The 24,858-nt window shown below is 34.0% G+C and overlaps 1 protein-coding gene across 3 annotated transcripts in view; it reads right to left on the bottom strand.

Annotated features, from left to right (window-relative positions):
* RanBPM (Ran-binding protein M) overlaps window positions 1-22,829 on the bottom strand; it is a 221,527-nt gene extending 198,698 nt beyond the window's left edge. For all 3 annotated transcript variants that reach the window (XM_085943403.1, XM_085943404.1, XM_085943405.1), the window contains exon 1: window positions 22,628-22,829. In XM_085943403.1, coding sequence (XP_085799529.1) covers window positions 22,628-22,820 — 193 coding nt within the window. In that variant the 5' untranslated portion in view covers window positions 22,821-22,829. The remainder of the gene's footprint in view (window positions 1-22,627) is intronic.
* Window positions 22,830-24,858: the final 2,029 nt, after the last annotated feature.

Below are 24,858 nucleotides of genomic sequence, written 5' to 3'. Positions count from 1 at the left end.
TAGTATAGGTACGATATAAAAAATAAATAAAAAATGGAATTGTACATAAGGTAACCATATTTTCTTTTTATAAAAAAACAAAAGTAATGAAAGTTCTAATAGAAAAGCGATCTAATCTAATCATTAACATACAAAGTTCCAACCAAAGGGTGCCGTGCCGGACGAAATCCCGAATGGCCGAAATCCTGAAGAAAAAATGGTTTTTTGTCTCTTGTAAAATTTGTTCAATTCAAGATAAGTGTCAAGATTGCGCAATTATTACTGTTTGAATTTTTTATTTTTCGGAATTTCGGCCCTCGGGATTTCAGCCTTCGGGATTTCGACCCAAACCCTACCAACAGTAACATTCGTGTTATTTAATGTAGCTCTGTGTCATCATTTGCAATACCAGAATTAGCTGACAGTTTTTCACAGTCAAGATCACTTTCCTAGGCTGTTTTTTTAATGAAAGGAAACCCTTGTGAAAAACATATTTTCTTTTTGGAGCTGCGAGTTAAAAACATATAGGTACATCAACTTCGCAAAATCCTAATAGTTGGTACAATCTATAGGTTCTTACACTTTTCAACATGGCAGACATTTAAATATGGATGATTATACCGTAAAATTGTGCACCGATTTTCAAATACATGATGCCATTGATTTCTACCATGCTATATAATTAAGGGCAAGAGGATCCAAGGCAAACAAGTGCATGTAGGTATAGGATAAATTGAATTTAACATTAAATAAGTAACTAGACAATTGTTTGATTTGACCGAACTATTTTTCAATAGACACGATTGGGTATTGCGCCAAGACAAAATATTAATTCGCTTTTTATATGACAACAACAACGATAATCATGTAATTTTTGGCAAGTCATCTAAAATATGCATTTAGATAACAATGTAATTTCACATACAAGGAGACCATGTAATTTAAACCAATATTAAATATGAAATGAAATGTTGCACTTTTGATCGTTTTAAATTGTACACAAATAATTGTCATACGGAGAGCATTCATTCGAAGCAGTCCCACGTGTGATTCTTTTTTTATAAGGTGCATTGGGGTAATTCCGACAGGAATTTGTATGAGATGACTAGAGGTTATATATTTCGGTTAATTATTCAAAGTGTTTTATATTTACTGCCATTATTGTTTTACCTCTGTGTACTTAAAGAAAAGATGTATGATACATATGTATTAGATTCTTGAATATATAGTTGGGTACTTTACATTGAGAATTTGAAATATTGAGTCATTTTTTTTGGCATTGGGGAAATTACGAACTATCTTGGGGTAATTCCGAAATTATTCAAAAGTTGATTTTATTGCACTTTGACCGAAGGTTTACCTTTCTTTTTTGACCGTAATTACGCCTAACACAAAATATCATCAATTTTGTTAATAGTTTCCATAATCCCTAACTTTTGATACTATTAGTTCGGAATTACCCCAAAAAAAGATAGTGATTCTCAACATTTCAGTTAAGTACTTAGGATTATAGGGATTATGGAACGGGATGGAGCAGAGCAGGTTTATTCCCGGTTGTCACTACCAGTTTTGTTCCCACCGGTGACAAATAATGAGAAAAAATATCCCAATATGACACAAGTACCTACCACCTTAAATCAATAAAATAAAGACAAGGAAAATCAAAGAATGTGATAATTTTAAAAATCAATTTTTATTTGAGTCTACATTCTTATTTGACTACCTTGATAGAACAATATTTTTTATGAAGATATCTTTTGTTTATTTATTGCTTTTTGCATAGCAAAATAAACTTTCTTCATACCCATACAATTAAATTAGTCAACATTAAAAATGTTAAATCAAAGTCGGAACTTGTCTTTTTAATCATTTTCATCTACTTTTATGGCATAAACTTATAATTTATTCCTGCTAGCAAACCTAAAACTAAAATGCGGGTTACACTGTTAAAAAAAATATAACAGAATTGCTTAAGATATGGTCTGAAAGCCTCACATATACATAATAATGATCTATTGGTTTGGTACGCAATCAGTCAAAATAAATTCTATCTTTATCATTACATAAGTAATATTCTTTTTCATCAGCACTTTTTTTTTGTATATTTCTATCTTCTTCACTATTAATGACTCTGGAACGTTGACACTATCTTTTCTTTTGGTCGTAATAAAGGTTAGCTACTGCTGTGGTCTCATAGTTTTTGATAGAGAAGTATGTTTCCTCATGTTTTATTATTTCTTCTATGAACCCAATATAGTACCTCCATTTTTTCTGATTGAATATCTGACAAGCACTGAATCATTTAATTTGTAATTTTTCTTCATGGCAGGGTCTTTTTCTTGAGTTTTGTACACTATATCTTTATTTTTCAGTTTTAGTAGCAGTTGTTCATCTTTGTCTTTTTCTTTTGAGTCTTCTCTAGTTGTCATATTTTTTCCTTTTATAAAAACATCAACGTTGTCTTTGTCATCTCTTTCAATGTGTCCTTTCTCATCGTTTTTTTTTTGTCTGTTTTATCCGCTTGATTTTCTTTACCTTTACTTTTTTTGCCAACACCTTTACTCTTAGTACAGAGAGAATTTGAATCGTTGTTGGTGAGTATCTTTTCGTCAGTTAAACTTTCACGATATTTCACATCTTTTGTATTTTTGTGACCTTGGTTCTTCCTTATATATTTTAAAATCATCTTCAGAGTGTTCATCGATCAATTCTTCAAAATCAAGATAATCTATAATATCAGAATCGCTATATTCGCTCATGATGTCGGATACACTAATTTTGCTGTTAAGGTGAAGGCTGGCGTTACCGCACTTACCCAAGATTATAACGGACGTGCGATAGCTTCTTATTAGGACGACGCTAAATTTACTTACTTTAAATTTATTTTTTTATTAAGTATATTATGTACATCTAAATTAGATATATTTTTAGTTTGTTTACAGATTGAGAATCACTGCCAATTACTATGAAAAATTTAAGTGGGCTATTGCGGAATGAATATATGTCGGAATAACCCCAAAGGGGTATTTCCGAAAAAAAATTAAAAACACAGCTAGAACGTTGTGTTCTCTCACAAATTCGTAAAAAACGATAATCTATCGTAAAAGCAATCACTTATTCAAATAACTTACCAGAATTCCGTGATATATAAGTTGGGGTAATTACGAATCAGGAAAAATGGCGCGAAAAACACTTATCCGAAAAAACTTGATGGTATGCACGCATTGTTGACACTAGCGACTAGCGATGACTGACAAGGCAAGCACAATTAACATGGCGTTTAGACTAAATGTTGTCAATTGGAAAGTATTGCTTCGATTGGTAGAATTTTTGAACTTTCGGAATATACCCATATTCGGAATTACCCCAATGCACCTTACATATATTTTATAGATATGTGGCAATTTGCAAACTACATATTATGTATTATTATACGTAACTAATTTTTAACTTACTTGACCCCTTAACCCTTAGGTCATCCACCCCTAAGCAACGTAATCCAATACATCGTTTGAATATAATATTGAATTGTATACACCAAATTGTTCTGACGTTAATATGAAAAGACTGAAAATCATCGGGCCGGTAAATCACAACAAAGAACGTAAAATCCTTGGCCGTAATTGACGTGAAAATAATGTGAAACTTTTTGTATATATAGTTAGCAAGTAATCTACAAGAAAAACTCAACAATGGCGCTTGATTTATTTATAATAAAACTAACATTGTGTACATTATAATATTGTTCGTAATAATATTCATAAATCTTATCGTGTCATTTTCCTCTTATCTCTTAAAATCTGACAAAAACCTACGCACTTAATAGTTACGTATTGACAATCACTATTGATAATTAATAGATCTTTCAAAATGTCCCCACCACAAATGCTACCATCTGATTCCACGGATTGCAGTTTTGAAACACGCAACTCATAATATGCAGTGATTTAAATCAATATCTAATTGGAGCGAATATCCATCAACTAATACTAATTCTCGTAAGTCAGTGAAGAAAATTGTGATCGTCCGTCCATAAGTTTTTGATCGAAAACTGTGATGAACATATGTATCTAAATAGGAGCAATTATACCTATGTATTTTTAATGCAATTGCACTATCGTCAGCCTTTCACTTTCTTACTTTTTGCAATATTATTCAATTACGGCAGCTCATCGCTCGGGCAGCGAATGCGGCAGGAGTTTGCCACTTCAGATTACAAGGCAAAATTATTCATAGCCGCCAGTCCATCAACCGGATCGCGAGCGAGCGGGACGGAGTCATGCGGGGCGAAAGAGACGGCGACACCTTCCGATTGCAGTGGGCGTCTCTATCTCTAGGCGCACGTGCACACGTGTCCTCCCCCTCTGCCCCCGGCGCCTGCAATGGCCTCCCCCGCGACACCCTGACCCACTTAACTCGCGGAAAACGACGAGACATGGCATCATCATCGGCTGACAGTTTCCATATCCCGGAACGTACTGATATCCAAAAGTCAATACACTTTTACTTGGGAAAGGTCCACGTTTATTAAGGTTAGAATATACCTATATTACGCCGTAATGATAGTAAAATAATATTTTTTTAAACAATTTCATTATCGAAGGTAATGTAATAAACCTTGCAATATCTTTAATTACGAAATGTAATAATATCTGTACCTCAGAGGCAGACGGATGCAACTCCGTTTTTGGGGAAAATGAGTTTTTTTAAGAATCGTCATGCTAAAGGCTTTATCTATTAGTGGCAGAGAGATGAAAGTCCTAGTCCAAGATATGCATAGAATAAAGATGCAAGTGCCATACCTACCTTAGAGGCAGAAGGATGCAAATCCAATAATCCACTAAGATAAAATTCTCACAAACCGTCTGCAATATGTACTAGACGAGAACCAGCCAGGAGAACGAGCTTTAGAGGAGGATACAGCACTATGGACCATATTATCCAAGTCATCAGAGAAATCAGAGCAGTAACAGGAATACAAGCTGCCGCTATCCATGGGTTTTATAGACTATGAGAAAGCGTTCGATTCCATAAAGAAATTTTCAATACTCGATGCACTCAGAAATCGAGGAATCCCCGGGCGCTATATAAATATTTTCAATAATATATACAGTAGCGCAACAACATCTCCATAAACCATCACGCATTTCCTATCAGCAAAGGAGTCCGACAAGGTGATACAATCTCACCTAAACTATTTACAGCTACATTTGAAGACTTATTTAGACAACTTGACTGGAATGACACGAGTCCCCATAAATGGAGAATACGTGAGTCATCTACGCTTTGCCGATAACAATAAATAGTCGTTTTCAAGACTCAGAAGGCCTCCAAAGCAGAATGCAGTAACTCGCTGGAGTAAGCAACAAAGTAGGCTTGAAAATAAATGTATCAAAGAATAAAGTCATGTTAAACTGCTTTGCGGGCCAAAAAGAGATCCTCATCAATGGCATTCAGCTCGAACAGGTGAAAAACTACATCTATCTGGCACAATAAGTGTCTATAGATGGATGTATATTTGATGAAATTGTTCGCAGAGTAAAGTTAGGCTGGAGTTCTTTTGGCCGCCTGAATCATTTCTTCGAAAATGCCTAAAGTGCAAAATGTTCAACCAGTGTGTACTTCCCGTAACCACATGCGTGTGAAACATTGAGCCTAAGTAAAAGAGAGATCCAGAAACTTAGAATAGCACAACGTGGTATGGAAAGGTGCATGCTGGGTATAACGCAAAAGGACCAAAAAAGGAATGAGTGGATAAGGGAACAGACAAGGATTAATGATGTGATAGAGTTTGCTAAAAACCTCAAATGGAAATGGGCTGGAACATGGCTCGAAGAAAGGACAATCGTTGGACAAATTTAGTCATCCAGTGGTATATCCAAGAGGTAAAAAACATCCGCAAGGTAGACCTAGAGGCCGCTGGATCGATGAAATGATAAAGTTCGGCGGAAAAACTTGGCAACGCAACGCACAGGAACGAGAGAAGTGGAATCAGCTTGGAGATTAGCGAGGCCTTCATCCAGCAGTGAATAGATTCAGGCTGGTGATGATGATGATGACATAATAAAAATTTAAAAAAAAATGTGTTTTGCTTTGTTATATTTATACCTATAAATTTTTTTAACTTATAAATTGTTTTATTTTGGCTAGGTAAATAAGATACAAATCCACATTAACAAAATATCTTTAGAGGCAGAAGGATGCAAATCCACACTGCGTTTTTTATTTTATTTTTTTTAGATATAAAATTGTATTATATTTATTCCTTTCTTACATATTCCAGATGTACTTTAATTGAATTAGAATAAAAAAAATAATGATTATTCTATGTATATTTTCTTAGAAGTTATGAGTATTCGTTTAAAATAAAAATTGTTTTTTTGCTCTCCTGAACAATTGGGTATTTGGATTTGCATCCGTCTGCCTCTGAGGTACAGATATTTACTTACGATAATTCCATCATATTACATTATATAATATAATTTTCAATTTCGTCCCCTTAGTAATAGACACAATTCAATGTTATATAACATTCTTTCAGTATTCTACTGTACGAGTGGTTTATTGAGACAATAGTCCCGTAGGTCCAATATCTAGGGGTATTCTCTTGGCCTTGCTCACTCGCGTAACCACTAATCTTTTAGTTGTAATTTTAAGACTTATCTTGGGACCCTGGCATTTCATTCAAGTTATCAAACACCGAAATAAACTCAAGTGGTTTTCGCATAATTTAAAGTAGATCATTATCTTATAACAGTTATAACAGCACTGTTTGTGAACAAAATGCAAATGGCGGCCTGCTATGGATGCTTTTGCTTTGGTTACTTAGGTACTTAGTCACGTACCTATTTATATATTTCTTGGATTTTACGCGTTTGTTCATCAAATTATCTATAATGATTGCTAATTGTATAACTTGTAACATCGATATAATAGCGCCTGTACACGTGCATGGATTTACTTGCACCAATAGTGTTTATCTTAAAATATCGCGATAATAACAGTTTACACGTAAAATTCTTCACGAGTAAGCGAGACGCGATGTTATCATTATTTGGTACTTACTATTTGACAGGTCGTGACAATCGTTTAACCTCAAAATGAGTCGCGGTGATATGCACAGCGTAATTCGTTTTTTTACCGGCAGGTTCGCGGGCACAGATATTGCACGGTCCAATTGTCGCGTGAAAATTCAAAGCTTCTGAACTTTTTTCATTCATACATGCGATCTTGCAATTTGCAGTTTGCACGACAATATGTACATGTTTACACGTGCATTTTTGTTATGGCCGCGATAATACGTTAATACTGTCAGCATTAAATCCATACACGTGTAAACGGGGGTGTAAGGCATTTTTATGTCAGTGCGAGCCTGACAAATAAATCACAAAAGCATCGCGTGGAACTTGATACGGGTAAATCAGCAATGAGAAGTATCTAATTAATCACTGACCGATACTTTTCATTCGATACGATATACCTATCGAACGATCGATACTTTCTCTTTCGACACGGCATCCTTACCATGCCCGCGCTCCCCAATCTATATGGGAGAGGAGGTCAAATGGCACTGTGGTTTAATGGCAGTTAATTGATAACCATGGGTACTCGGATCGGCGACCCAAGAATGTTATGGAGGATGGATCTCCGAGTCAGTTAGCACCTAATGAGCCGATGACGATATGCATAAAGCTAAAAGACAATGCGAAATCCAAGTATACCCATAGTCATACGGCATAAAATGATGGCATTGGTTAGATATTAATAATTATTGAACCGTGTTATACATTTAAAGTGACAAAGACCATAGAATAGTACATAATGTCTTTGGGCTACAGATTGTGTATTTTTTGGATACTAAGACGTTTGAAGCCAGCCAAGGGAGAATTTAACCATTTAACCACAACATAGACGTGCAATAGTGTGTATTGTACCCTTCAAATACACCAATATTGAATGAGCGTCAGTGCATAAACCGAGAGCAGTTGTCAGAACGAAGGACAAGCGTATTCTTGACACGTCTTTAAGTTTATCCCATATTCTTCAACACTCGAGATCGGTTGCCTGTTACTCCACACCCGTTAGGTATTTCAGTTCCCATTAATTCTGTGTTCTCTGATCTGAGTATATTACTCATTCATTTTTACAAATGCTTTGTACCTATAAACGTAAAATTTCACGTAAATTGTAAATCAATAACTTAAGATCGATTTGATTGATTCATTTCTGTTCTACGATTCCACTGGCCGTTGACTATTGACGAGACACGCATAGGTGGTGTTTAGTGTTAAACATCCATTATTATTGTATCATTCGAAACATTTTGAGTCAAACTTTATACATCTTTCGTCGTAGGTATATGGACAGTTCATATCAATATAATTATTACCTATGTAAAGGTAACTACCACTCAGCACTGTCAAATAGCTTCACACCACGCCCAACAATGGCTATCCTTTTGATATTATATATCCACAACAATAACATATTGAAGTGTCTTTTTGAAAAAAGTTTGATTCGGGTTGAAAGGAGAATTTGGTTTGATTCTCTCGGTGACCTTGCTACTCCTAAATTATGTCAATGCATGGGCATCCCATTAGCACACGTGAAACGAAATTCATGTTTTTGTGTATATACAGTAGATCTGTAGGTAAGTTGGAGCCCAGTGGCTAATATGAAGTTAATATAGGTAAGGTTAGTAATAAAAAGTTCGGACATGTGCGGATTAAATTCGTACACTGTGTGTGATTTCATACATTGCATAGTTATAATTTTATTGCGTTAAATAATACAAAAATTCTGACAATTCGCATTCATGTGTAAATTATATTTGCCCGAAAGGTAAACGAACTTGTTATTTTTGGTCTGCATAAGTAAGTAGCTACTTACCTATACGTAATAATATTGTGAATCCAAGACAAAAATAAAATGTCAATATCAAAGGCGCCTGACTGAAGGCGAAGGATCTGTTTTAGATGCACCAACATCGAGTCAGCAGTGCAGTGGACGTGGAAGACCGATGCAATGACAGATTTTGATCCCCATCCGCGATAAAAAAATAAATATCATAAATCACATATTTTAACTAAAAATAACTATTATCAAGCACGACAGTGAGTCATCAAGGACGACAGTGATATGATAACAAATAATAATACATATAATGGTTTATTTTTTTAATATAAGTACCCAGGGATTGCAATACCGGTATTCCAGTATTTACTAATACCGAAATACCGGTTTTAAAAATCCAAAATACCGAAATTTTCGGTATTAAGAAGACACACTGGGTGACGTTTTTGACGATGAATTTAATGTTATTTCTTCATTAGTTTGTCCTGTATTGAGTGTATAAGTTATGTGCTGATAAAATGCAAAATATTGACTGAATCCAACATAGGTGAAGTAACAATATGACACAATTCATTAAAAAATATACCCATTCATAAAATTGTCTTGATAAATTAACAACCCTGACAAATGCTCCAATTATTCTTATTATTATTATTACAAGCGTTGAAGAAGCATTTCCTGCAGCCGCGTTTTTTTTTTTTGAGGGCTTTAGTTGAAATTATCGATATATTCAAATTATATGTAAAAATCACCAATTCTACAATATTGTCTTTAATACATATTTTAAATGTTACCATAATAAATGTCGGTAGGTAGGTTTTTTTCTATAACATAATGTTATTAAAGAGATTGTAAAAGCTATATTTACTGATAAGTATGTACTTGCGTTTTAACGAATACCGGTATTCAATAAGAAATACCTAAAAACCGGTATTGATATTTTCATTCGCTATTGCAATCCCTATAAGTACCTACGTATATGTTTGAGTGGTTATTTTATGGACCCCTTTCTTTATTTTGCTTTTGAAAACATTTTGGATAATTTAATAATTATTGTAACTATTTCGAGGTCCCCTTTTAAATCGGGCGCCTTTAAAGCGTCAAAGAAAATCGTAAGAATCAATAAAAATTGCAATAACTACGCATCTAATTTCCTGAGAGAAATCTTTCTCTCTCTCTCTTCTCTCTGGACACATCTCTGGAAGAAACAGCCTTATTTATTATGCCAGTTGCCCCTGACTGCGTGGAAGGCGACTGAAATAGGATAGGAACAGAAGAAGACCAGCGAAGAACAGTCATGAACATAGCGGTGCCATGTGAAACATATACAGAAATTGCAATTTTCAATCAGCAATGCAATGTCTATGAGGGACAAAGAAAATTAAACATTCATTTTATGATCATAATACTCATCGTAATTTGCATGAAAATTTCTAATATACCGACGAAAAATCAATATTCTCTGAATGTATTATCATTGATTACCACAATGTAACTATCCAAATAGTAGATGTCAATAGAGTCGATACCTAAAAAATAATTAATATGTTTCAGAAGTATTTTTTAAAAATAATATAGGTACTATCTAAGAGAAACACGTCGTTTTACAATGTAAAATATAAATGATATGCTATCGATATCGTATCACGCTAACTCTGTAACCAAGGAAATGAATACACAATGTAATATGTACTAATTGTATAAAATCGTGACAGAACTAAATATCAATACATACTAGCAGAAATGCAACTCGAACACTCATATTACTATAAAAACCATGAATATACCTATTCACAAAAGAATTGAATTACAATCGATCAGTGGCGAGGGGTGGAGGTAGGCTGTTAAGATTCGCCATAAATAGTGCACACTAACCTTTGTCAGTCATGTGTATTTGTTTTCATTCAACAAAGAATACAATATGCTGACTGTGCTGGTTAATTTTTAAAATTTAATTAAACCCAAACCATAATAGTTTGGGCGATCCGACAAAAATAGTGCACTCTTTTTCAGTCATACCATACGCATTTGTTTTCGTTGAATTAAGAATACATACATATTACACATGGGATTTTTTTAAATTCAAGCCTTGCCTAACCAAACCATAATCGATAAAAAAATATTTGTCTGTTTATAAAATATCTGAAATTATGTATGGTTTAATGACATAATTTCAGATATTTTATAGATAGGTACATGAATTTTTTTTCACTATTATTAGCCACGATGCTTTGAATTGGGCAGTGTTTAATGTAATTTTAAAAACAAACACTATCTAGTATCTACTTATTGTGGGCTTAGAACAAATACGTTTGACTGACAAAGTTATATAAGTACTATTTATGTCGGATCTTAACAGCCTACCTCCACCCTTCGCCAATGCAATCTATTATACAATGATCAATCAATGAGCATACGTAACTTGTCTTGTAAGTATAGTACTGCTTATATTATTTATATTCTAATAACAGTAATAACGGTGATTCCATTGTCTAAACAACCCATTTCATACGGTAGTATATCCATTAAAGCAGACATTAAATTAATTTTTTACCGTTAATTACATTTAATACCGAATAGAAAACATTATTTCAATTTAATGTTTGTTTAAGGCGCATGTGCCGTTAATAAATTAACAAATTCTTAAACATAATATATCGAACATTACGATGTGTTCAGACGGGAATTAAAAACAAGAACAATTTCGAATGCACGCGCGGTAAGGAAGGGCGAAAGCTATGATCCCACAAATCGTGATGCACGGGTAGCCAGCTGTCCGTCGTCCCTTGGCAGATATACCAAAACATAGAAGGATAAGTGGGAATCAACTTCACAAAACAGACGGTTTTCGGACCAAAATTATGGTACAAATACTATAATTATAGTACGGTTGGCAACACTAATGGAATTACACCAGCTATCCTTTTCCAATGCAATGCATAAGCTCTAACGACAGAGCTCAATATGAGAACGAAACAACGTTCGTAAAATATGTGGAAATACCAAGTGACAACTATATTATTTGATAAATTATCATGAAGCACTAAGTAAACCCTGAGTGATATTAATTTTATTTGTGTTTTTCGCTAAAATTAGTCTGAAACCAGTGGCGTAAGAAAGGAGGTGGGGGGACACGTGTACAAAATCGCGGAGGGGGAAAGAGCAAGCAAATAATATAGGCACGTTGGCGTATTAATTAAGCGGTTGTCAAACTCTACAGCAAACTAATCATTAAATTGATGATTTCGATGTTGTCAATACTTGGTGAACAGCCATTATGAAACAGACGGTCGTGATCGTTATTAAACTGTGTGGATTATGTACCTTCCTTTAAATTACGATGATAAATGACGTCCAAATCACCATGGAATTGCAAATAATACAACGTTTGACAATAGATTCCGTGGAAAAGACACTAGGTATAATTGCCTGCGCCTGCGGTGCTAACAAACTATATTATTATATTTTGTGAACGCGTTTATCAGAATTTTAAAGCTCATAGATATGCTGATCGATAGAAATTCCATTCGTCTTCAAAGCTTTTCTGTCATAATATAGAATGGTTATGATTGTTTTCAACAATTTCCATATAAACATAGAACCCGTCCTTAATAAAACAAATATTTAATATTTTCAATTATCCCTAGTGGTAAAATTTGATCGCGTTGAAATGCATAACCAATTTCGCATTATTCAGAATTATGCTCATAACCGCTCGCTCACTCTTAAAATGTACGAATGTAATATATGAGGCCATCCAAAGATTGAAACCGTATGCGGCTTAGAACCGTATGCCATACTAAATATATTTTCATGAACAGAAATCATAAGTTTAGTATGGTACACGGTCCTAAGCCGCATACAGTGTCAGTCTATGGATGGCCTATAAGACTGTGGTCGGTAAGTAAAATTTCGTGCATCCTGGCATACCAATCTAGCGAAACTGTGACAATGTGCCAAATAGTGCAGGATCCCATAGACTTCTCGTATACATAATATGCGGAACGCATTCTGATAATTGGAATAGGTTTTAGGGGTCACCAAGATATATAATGTCGATGTTGCCAGGCGATATTAGTGGTCAATTTTTTTTATTGAGGTTTTAATTTTTTTTCTAATAACCCACCAAAAATGGTTCTGAATTCTTCAATAAAACCAAGACCGAATCAGGGATTGATTGAAAATGCAATAATTGTACCATGCCATACTTAAAGCAGTGTGAACACTTGACTTGTTGTTTCTTTTTTTAATAAAAATACGTACATCGTATGGTTAGTAGTTGTCGTTATTTAATTTATTCACCCACCTCTATATGCAACCTATACTGTTTCTGGATTAACCATAATACTAAAACTAATGTCATATGCATAGATATAGTAAAGAAACCAATCTGGGCTATTTTATACAAAAATGCTACTAAATAAAATAATTTAAGCCAAGGAGGATCCTAAGAATCGATAATTTTGATCACATTGCACTACCCGCTATTTTAATTTTTTCAAATGGGACGAACCGTTCTACAACCATGCCGATGGCATGGTACAATCATTGCATTTTCAATCATTTCCTGATTCGGTCAGTCTATGGGATCCTGCACTAATAAGGAAAATAATTTATATAATAATGTAAATAGGTTAGTGATTCATGTTATGCCATATTCTAAGTCATTGATATTATATACATGAGACTTAAATGCAATGTCGTATTCCGATAGTTAATTATCTCGGGATATTAAATAAGGGTTTTAACGCATGTCCGTTGTGCGCTGCCTGCTTAGAACGAAATAGAGGACGACAATTAATACGTACTAGCGTTGGTATCTAGATACGCGGCGCGCAGTCAGAGTTGTCACCTGATAGCTGTGAAATGTCATTAATTACGCGAAAAATGTTCCAACAAATTGCAAAGGCAATGTACAATTATTGTACCTTTGTACAATGTAATATTATATAACATTATAAACGCCATATATAATACAACAATATAATTAAATTAACCGAGATATAGCGCATACATAATTCCAGTTCTTTTTTAAGTTAAACAAACGTCAAAGTGGATATAATGTCAAAAAATGTCAATGGTATGGCGCATGCGCAACGATTTACAATTATAATAGCCGCCTTGTATAATACAGCCTATACAGAATTGATCCGAGCGATATCCGTGTTATTTCGGATCAATAAAAATAACAAAAACGTGTTATCGTGTTAACTAAGTGGAATAGCCATTTTGAGCGAAGTAGCATGTAATTTGTAATGCCTAGTTGACACCATCATGTTTTCCATCCACGGCGGAATACAAAAAAACATCGATCTTTGTAACAGAACATTATTAAACTAAACGTCCTCATAGAAATTTCGTAAACAATATTTGTACAACTTTTGAACAGTTTTTTTTTTATATCATTTGAGTTGCCTAGGAGTCATAACTCACATATTCCTGATAATCGCAAAAACCACCAGTTTTTCGTAATTAGAAGAAAAGTATTGAACTCCCTGGAGTCAATTTACATTATAATACTCCTAAAGCTGCAGACACACTGTGAGAAATAGAGCTCCTTAATTGGTTAGAAGGGCCTTGAAGACAGAACATTAGGTATTCATTGAAAAATGTGAGTTATGTTATGACACCAACAGTCAACTTTGTCAACTATTTTCACAAGGTTTAAAGTTCAAACTTTAAAGCAATGATGTTTTATATTATATAATATATAGTCAAGTATAATATAACATCATTGGTTTGTTTAAAGTGACTTTTGATAGCCAACTATTCTTTTATATAAGTACATTATATTAATGCCTTTAGAATCACTTAACTAAAAAATAACAAAATTGCAAAATGTGAGTTATGACTCTATTCGACTCATTTGTTCAAGGGTTCAAGTAGGGGTAGGTATAAGATTGACTGCCTTGAGTGGTTTAAAGCAGATATTGCAAAAGGAACTATGTATAATCAGATTAATCACCATACTACAGGTGACTAAAATACAGGTGACATGCACACCATTGTGTATAATTTCCATAATACACTCATCTCAATGGCAATTATTTCAAATTATCAAATTAACTTAACATAATAACTAATAAATTACTCTAAATAATCTAAAAATGTGCTCGCGATATCAAATTCGATAAATTCGCAGTGTCTGTCGTGTATTTATTTTTTAGCATTGGCAACTATTCAAGAAAACATCGCGATAAAATAATTATTATTGAAATGCGCAATACGTCACTGAACCTAGCGCACACACACACAAAAAAAAACAATGAGTACGATTTTGATAGAGCGCAACGTTGCCATACCTCTCGGCCCAGCTGATCCGCTGTTTATGCACAAACACTACACAATATCTACAATAATAAGCAACGCACAACGTGTGGATTTTTTATCCGGTGCGGTACGATTTTTGCCTATGGGTAACAAGAAAATAATCAAAATTACGCAAAGATAATGGTATATATTTCAGAACCACGAGGCATTGAGATAACTTGGGACGATAGGATGACAGGCTTAGACTATAGATACATCATGACAGGCCATTTAGCTTTGCTTACTTGCATAATATTAATGACCAAATCCTTATTTTCTTATTCACTAGCTTGTTCTGTGTTTTCCTGACACGCGTTTAAGATGTTCTTGAATAATGGGGTCGAAATTTCGCGAAAAACGAAAAGATTTATATGATTATACATACTACAGAGGCGGCTCGCGTTTTAATTGCCGTATTGTCAAAATATTTAATTAAATTAAAAAAAACTTTTCTCCCGTTTATTTTTTAGTCTATTTTTCTTGCGCGTAAACGAAGACGCGAGGCCTGATTGACACAATCGGTCCAAGTGCCCTAAGACTGGACCTGGTAACAAACACCTCGCAGCTAAAATCGAGTAACCAATGTTATAACTAACTACTAACAGTGGGTGTAGATATAATATTAATTATTGAATTTAATACATTTTGGCTGGAAGTTTGCTATCCCGGTTAATTTTTTTGATTCGGAAATCCTCGGGTTGAAAATGAGGTTTTTGACAAAAAGGAAAGGTTTAATTTAAATTAAATGTTTGTTTTATAAAATAAAACATTCATCTCGTTCACGAGATTACGAGATCAGACACGAAGATATAAGATAGATATAAAATAAACAATCACAAACACCATGGTTTGATAAAATCACATAAATATATTAAGATATCATCACCGAGGATCGAACTCGAGGCCCCGGATGAAAGGCCGCGCCTTCGCACTTACTGACTACGTGGGCCGCCTCCTATGCACAATTATAAAACTTCATATAAAATTAAATCTCTAATGAAGATAGTGCTTCTAAATGTAAGATTTATCTATAGTATTTTCCGTTTACATAAATTCATAGTATGTCGGCACCGGACAAAAGTACAAAAAACAATAGCAATCTTTAAATAATTATGTTTGTCAAATTACAAGATCCCAGGAGTGAACAAAACGAATCCCATAATCCTACATCTGCCCTTTAAAGTTATACAATTTATAATGACCTCTTTTATTAATGAGAGCATCACTAACTTCATTTTAATAAGGTGTAATAAGTATTTCCAACATTCAAAAAAAATCAATGGATAGAATGATATAGTTCACTTATTGATGTTTTAAATCTATGAACAAAATGTGGAACGTATACCCACTACACGATAATGGTTAATAATCGACAATCTATATTGCTCTTATCATAATTGCGCCTGCACGCGTGTATGGATTTACTTGCAACAATAGTGTGTATTTTAAACTATCGCGATAATAACTGTTTACACGTAAAGTGCTCACTGCCTCTCACAATCTCATTCTTCAAGAGTATGTTGTCATCGCGATGTTGTCATTGTATGGTACTATTTGACAGGTCGAGAAAATCAGTAAACATCAAAATGAGTCTCCGCGCGGTGTAGTTCGTTTATTTTTCCGGCAGGTTCGCCACTATCGTTCTACTGCGCAGACACAGTCCAATTGTCGCGTACAAATTCAGAAGCTTCAGAACTTTTTTGATTCATGCGTGCAATCTTGCAACTTGCACGATAATACGTGTTTCCACGTGCATTTCTTTGTTATGGCCGCGATAATGCGTACTGCCACCATTAAATCTACGCACGTGTAAACGGGGTATAAACGCATCACACGTAGGTACAGAAAATTAAATTTGATTTTCATACGATTTTATAGACATAGTTAAAAAATAAAATATTATTATGTACATAGTTATTATTAAAAAATCACATGAATACCCAAAAATCTCGAAGACAACCATCGAAATTATACGTGGCATGTACTTACCTACCTATTATAATTGCATAAAAAATGTTATTTATTAATGTCATATATCTGAAAATTTTCAATAATAACAAAAATCCACGTTTGGCTGCAATAATGGATATTGAGTTTAATTCGGTATGGATGAAAATTGAAATGATATCGTATTGATGTGACTTTAAGATCTGATCAAAAATAAAGTCAAATTACCAGCCACCAAATTCGTATGTATTGTACCTATTTTCAACAAATTCTTCACCAATTCTTAATCGATTTAATGTGTTGTAAACTGAATAAAGGACGTGTCAGATGAAAATTCGTAACGCTGCATTTCGTTTTACCATGTAAATTAATTAATTAAATTATCGGTTGGTTAGTAAAATGGCCGATATTCGTATCAAAATATTATTTACACAGGTTAAATGTCATGTTTCAATAGTACACTGCGTATTTCTCGTTTTGAGAAATTATTTCCTCATTGAATTGAATGGCTTGTTGACACATTCATAAAACGTGCAAGACCTTTTAATTAATTATTTAAAAACGCGTCACAGTTTTAATTCAGCATGATCGCGTAATATTATGCGTAACATATAAGCAATTTACGTGGCGATCCTCCACGATGATAATATTATGGTTAAAACTATGACTCTTTTAACTTCTACAGTATGGCCGTGCCTGTCAAAATGTGTGCCGCTGCATACTAGTGTTTATATGAGTTTCAATTGTGCCGCGAAAGAAGAAGTCTTCCAACCTGTCGGTACTGTGTATCCGTATACTGTATAACAAATAAAAAAAACGGGAATGACTACAAGATGATAATAAATATGAAAAGTTGTGTTTGTTTATCTAAAATTTAGAGCAGTGTAAGTATTTCTTTCCCAAAATCAATTAGTAAGGTACATCTTTCTCACTAATAAAATTATCATCTACATTACCTAGATATGTTGACAAAACAATATTATTTTATTGAAACCTATAGGTATCTACTTATTAAGTTTGTTTTTTTATTAGTTTTGGCCAAAAAAGTTTGGCAAATAGTGCAGTGCGGCATGGATTATCCAGAAAACGTATCTCCAGATGGTACTTAACTGCCAATGTAACAAATTAAACAACAGTTTGTAAACTTTTGCCCAATCATTCATTTGAATTAAATTAAATATAGTTTAAACGCTTTAATAAAAGCAGCATTCCACAAGACACGCGTCGTTACTTCCGATGAAATAGTAAACAATTTCCCCCGAACATAAAATCGAAACGAAAAATACAATAAAAACAAGTTCAGTGTGTGTTTGCCTTTGGTGAGTACACACTGCGCCTGAAGATGTCAAAAGGCGAAACCCGGATCGCAAAAAACGACTCAAATAGAAATTAGAATTCAAATTCAAACTCCATCAAGTACCTTCTGTCGAGAGTATTAATATTAAAAACAAGTTCATTCGTTTCTACCTTCTCCGGTTTCCACGTGCCCTGCGCCCTGGTTTGTCGGGTCGCTAATGAGCAGAAATGAGCAGTAAGGTAAAAAAAACCACACTGTGGGTAAAAGATTCGATATTCTCGTGGGGAGAAGTGATTCACTCGCCCTGTGATAAATGAAGCGTTCAAGAGGACATTGTAAACATAGCGGCACTCAGTAGAGAGAGTGCGATCTTCGAGGAATTGAAATGTTTGACATTGGGGAGGACGGAAGAGCTCGGTAAAATCAACTAAAAATTGGATGGAGAGCATGAACGTCCCACTCACTCAGAGAAGAAGTGGTGATATGACGGAAGTTCGCAGCCTTTCAATACTTTCGATAGCTCGGCAAAAATATAATAAATAATATAAATAATGCTGTCATTGTCAACGGATATACATCTGAGTGAGCGAAATCGGACCTGATCTCTATTGAATTGTACCTTCGATAGAATATTGTATTATAGGTATTTTAATTAATATAAGTAATGCCCTTCCCAAAAGAATTGACAGTTCATACCAACAAAGAGAACACGCATTTTCTTTTATTCTACAGTAGGTAGGCAGGTCATGGCCCCCACAAGGGGGGGGGGGGGGGGGGGAGCTGACAGGGCTCTAGCCTGGGGCCCGGGCTCACACCGCGAGCGTTATTATTTTATTCTTTTTATTGACAATTCTACTTGCATTTTCCCATATATTCTTTCTATGAAATCGATAAATAAATCATCCAACCCAGAAAAGAAGTGTTCAATAAAGTAGTGAGCAAAACAAACGGTTTAATAAAGAGACAGTAAAAAGTTCCCGAAATAATTTACGATTTCAAGCATTGTGATGTCAACAACGATAGACATATTATTATTATCATGGTTTAGCATGCAAATAGTTTTAAAATCCACATTTTCGTGAGGCGGAAAACTGAGCAGTAGTACATACCTACTATTAATATGTATATCTTTACTTAACGCAATACTAATTTATGATAATATGAAAAATAATAACCACGTTATCAACCATTGCTTGAATTGTAATTTCTTTTGGACGTCATCTGCCCAGGTGGTGAATTTCATCTACCTAGCAAACGAATCTCAGGTGAAATTGGGTTATTGATTTGAACTGTGAATAGAAGTGCGATAAGGAGATTTAACTTGCTTTTGTTTGTTTGCGCAAAGTTGAGAAAGGTTATTTTGTAGTAAGTATGTACTATAACGACATTAGGAATAAACTAAAAAATCTATAATAACTAACCACCTACCAAGTTTCAAACAAACTAGGTATATGTATATTATAGGTACCTACATAAACATACATCATTTACCAACGTTAAATCTACATACTTACATTATTTTCATCATTTGGAATTTGGAGAACATTCTAAATTCAAAAATAGCATTAATAATTTAATGTACTTATAGAATTACGCAAAAATTCGTTGAAAAATGGTAAGATTGTACAATACAGATTTTAAATCAACAAAGTATGTACTTCTTACATATTATTAAAAATATTATAATATCTTCACTCCCACTAGAACACATCTCGATTAATTTCGTACGAATATAAAGGGTTTTCAAACAAGATAATATGTATACATATATAAGTACCTACTGAACTTTTCTCTCAATAAGTTGACTGTGTCACGAGCTGTATGACATGTTGCACCATCTTGTTGGAATCACATATTACCGTCAAGATCAAAATCATCTAATTTCTAATTCATGCCAGAAAAAATCAGTAATCATGTAACTGCATTCCCATTTAAATTTTCAAAAAAATACGGTCCAATTACACCTCCATACCGTAAACCAAACATCAAACTGTTACTTTTTGTGGATGTAAAGTTGTTTGTATATATATAGTATGTGGGTTTACATTACTCCAAACCTAAACGTACCAAATGGGCTTATGTATGAAACCATTTACCCAAAAATGATCTTCATCACTGAAGATGATTTTTCATGAAATAATGGTTCTGTTTGTTGCTAAGTCGCACCTAATGGTCATTCGGTTTAAGTTCTTGTGTTAACTGTATTTTATACGCCTTCAAATGCAAATATTTATTAAGAATATTATATCCCATTTCGTGCAATAAGAAAGTCCAAGTTCCTGATAACGACGTGTAATTGATTGTTCTGGTTTTTCATCCACATTGTTTTACAACATCGATATTTTCAGCAGTATGTTTACGTTTTTGACGGGTTGGATTCATATAACAGCACAAAAATTACCATTTGACTCGAATTTTTCGATTAAATTATGAATAGTAAACTCTATAGGTCGATTATTTTCACATAATGTCCGAAACGTAGCTCGAATAGATTCATCATTGTTTTAATACATTTTAATAATTTGTATACAACTGTACAACTGTACTGTACAACTGTGTATCTTCAATGATGATTTGCCAAACAATACTGAGCACAAGTGTAAATTTTGGTGGGATTCAGAAAAAAATGGCTGTTATGACGTTTTAACAATCTATAGTAGGTACTAATTTGATAGCCCAATAATATATTCATCAAAGTTCGATAGTTTTGACAGACAATATAACGAGAGAAAACAATGCAATAGGCTCCATGCAAGGGCAGTCGGAAATAATAGCGGTAACAATAATTAAATCTACCCCATGTAAATTCGTGGGCAGTAGAAGAAATCATAATCTGCGCAATTTCAATGTTAAGTTGTTCCACTATAAACAGATTTTAACTACTGACTTGACTATCTAAAATGTCAAATGGCACAAAACTAATTAATAAGTACTTATGTTAAACATTTGTACCTATATTATTCTGTAATTCGACATAAAAAATATGAGTTGGGAATACTTCTTGGGAGTATTAAAGTTATGTTCTTTACCATGTCCGGTCAATGTAAGTTATTTGTGGATTTCTTTTAAATTTAGAACCCCCTGTCAACATCAACGCAGGCTCCGAAATCCGACCCTGATCTTTATATTATTTTCAAAAGCAATCAACAAAGAAATGAAAACATTTATCAATAAAAAATACGACAGTGCAAATGACTGCTGTTAAAAAACTTATGCCTTTGTTACGTCAAATGAAAACCAATGAAAATAAATTCAGCTGATTATATTATTGTGTGTAGGTGGGTAGGTACGTAATAATATTATGTAGTTGTAGGTACTGGCTAGTGACTACATTGACAGCTATTAGATTAGAAGGTCAACAATATTATCATTTATCCTAATAGTACGGACTACTGGTACTAGAATCTAGAACTAGATAGTGATAGAGATACTTATGTACATATTATTTAATGCGATTTTTGATTTTAAAATTTCGTTCCTGTTCGACAAATTTACAAACAATATTAGGTCCAATGTATACCTACATTAAAAAAACATTTCACAGTAGTTAATTTGCTATGTTGTAATTATTAATACTGCACAATGAATTAAAAATAAAAAACAATCCTGATGTTTCAAAGGTTGACAAAAAAAAAACCAGAGAACGATTGATGTGAAAATGACTTACGGAGCACCTAGGTCAAACTTATTTCAAATGCTCACATATCGCACAGAATACGTGAAAAACTAATAAAGAATTACGCATTATGAACTTCGAGAATGATTTTTACTCGGTAGGTTAATCCACTGGATAATAAAGAAACTATTACGACGGCAAAATCAAAAATGACCAAACTCGCTTAGAACTGTCCTCATTTTGACAACTAAACACTAAATTAATAAATAAATAGATGTGTTTACATATTGGTTATTTCAATCGATGTTAATCGTCGTCTACGATTCCGGGAATATTCCTGGAATGTGACTAGATGAAAATGTTTAGGGGTTGGTTGTTTTGCGTCATGTCAACGAAGCGATCAGCTGATTTCTTTGTTTGCGTTTTGCAGACATCTCCTAACGTAGCATGACTGACACGGTCGATGACATGAGTATTTTAAATTTTCCACAATAGAAATATGATTCGGACGCACGAAACAACTTATCAATTGCGCGGAGTTTGAGCTTATTGAAAAAATATTTCACAAGTCAGTTGGCACTCTCGAATTCTTCGCAATCCATAAACAAAACCTTGAAAGTTCTTACCTTTGTAGTGAACACGGAGATTATTTTGAGACAATCCAATATAGTTGTATTTGTCTTTGGTGCTCCACGATCTTGGCAAGGGTGTTTCGTCTTCGTTCACATTAGGATATAACGATTTTAAACGGTCTACCGATTCACTTTGCGATTCATTTTGGGAATCCATCGCTTCCCGTCCACTACTTACAGCAGCCATTTCTAATCTAGTCTCCCAGGCGGTGACGTCACAACAATAGTAACATTTATTGCGGCTAGATGGCACCACATGTCGATGCTATTATTTTATGCTGGCAGCACAACTTTACTGTTCAAAATCCCATCATAATTTTATTGAATTAAATTAAACACTTCTATTGTAAATACATATTATACAGATACTTAAATAAAAAAATAAAACAAAGAATTGATATTCATTCTTTTAATCGGATCAAGCTTTTTTTACCAAATAAGCTGCATAAAAATTTGCTGAGTAATCACATAGGTACTCAAAATAAATTATTATTTTTATTAAATTTTTTAAAGGTTTTTTGCAATTTTGATAATACACATCATTGTGTATATACAATTCTAAATAATATGTCTGCATTACAATTAATATATATAGGTTTCATTTAATGTAATAATGTTGGAGCGGTTTCAGATGGAAATTCACATATCGGATAGGTAGGTACCTACTGAGTTTACTAACATTTCTTCACACGGAGATATTATATGTATGGAATTTGTATTCATATGCCGCATTCATAATTTGAAGAGCTCTTGAATAATGTGCACCATATATCAAAAGAATCCGTTTTATTTTATTCTAAAAATTAATTTTATAAACATTCAGGTCAAAGGATCAAAGTATTAAGGTACACTCTCCCCCTCTCACTCTTTCTCAGAGAGGCACCATCCAACCCCTTTGTTCTTCCCACAATTTATGCAAATTTTGCCCAATAAACAGCGTCTCATACAAGTATCTTCAGTTTGAATAGACTTTTTGCTTACTGTGTTTGATCAGCCACCTGGATACCGGATACTGCCACTTGGCCAAGGTTCGTAGGTGACCAAAATTCTGTATGACGATGCTATATCGTGCAAGTATCTCCTTGTGAAAGGTTACTTTTGTTTTAATGAAGTCGGTCTTAACATTGACTCATTTAGTGCTAACACCACGACTGGCGCGTTTGGAGTACTTGGCCATTAGATATAATAAACATGTTATTTAAATGTTGTAATTAAAGGGTCAGCAGTGATTGTGTTAGGATACGTGGATCCTCCGATTGACACTGCTCTTAAGCCGCGTTGACATGATCCGAGTACACTCGTACGAGACAGCTTCATACTAATTACTTCTATATAAGCTACTCGGACCGCGTTCTACTCTTCCGAGCTAGCTCGTATTGGAGTAATTAGTATGAAGCTGTTTCATACGAATGCGCTTGGTACGAGTGTACTCGGATCGTGTCAACGCGGCTTTATGCCCTACAATAGCAATCTCTCATTAGCCCATGTCCGCAGTGGAGTAGTGGCAGAGCAAGAGAGTCTATAGTCTTGGTTCTAGGGTTTAAATCCTATCTGCGTATTGTTTCAATGTGTGATTTTTCCAGAATAAGTACCAACACAATTGGTTGAGCAATTGACAAACAAGTCTTCTTCATGAAAAAAAGGCTGTTAAATTAACTTCCATTCTGTGAAGTCTCATATTATGCTCTGTTTACAAAAGAAAATGACATTTGCCAAAGGCTAGAGAATAGCGCAAGGTTTTCAGTAATGTTGTGACATACTTGTGTATGTAAAAGACTAAAAAAAAGTAGGTAATAGTATTATGACTTGTCTTTGGTGATTCAAATGCATGGTGTACTAAATTTGAGTGCCAATCGGTGATTTCTGTTTTGTTATTGTTGAAATTTCCATAACAGAGTGTTGAACGATTTACATGGTTAGCGGACCAAATTGAAATCTACCCTATCCGCTTCTCCTCCACTCCGTCAAGTACTAAGTTTTCTCAAACAATTTTACATTTACCACAGCCTCAATGGTATAATAATTATTAGTAGTGCATCCAGCTGTCAATCGAAAGGTTGATAGTTCAAGGCTGAGCGTGGGTGTTGTTTTTCGAATGGCTGTGTTGGTTTTTTGATTCAGTATACCCGTGAAATTAGTGTACCTACTGCACAAAAAAAAGTTTGATTTAAAAATATTTCATTTATGTTTTAAAAGTTTGTTAATAGAATTCAAAACTGACTACG

Source organism: Rhyacophila brunnea, unplaced genomic scaffold (genome assembly GCF_057557595.1).
Source record: "Rhyacophila brunnea isolate RB1 unplaced genomic scaffold, BYU_Rbru_1.0 scaffold_16, whole genome shotgun sequence".
NCBI classification, from domain to species: domain Eukaryota; kingdom Metazoa; phylum Arthropoda; class Insecta; order Trichoptera; family Rhyacophilidae; genus Rhyacophila; species Rhyacophila brunnea.
This window is presented reverse-complemented; position numbering and strand designations above follow the sequence as displayed.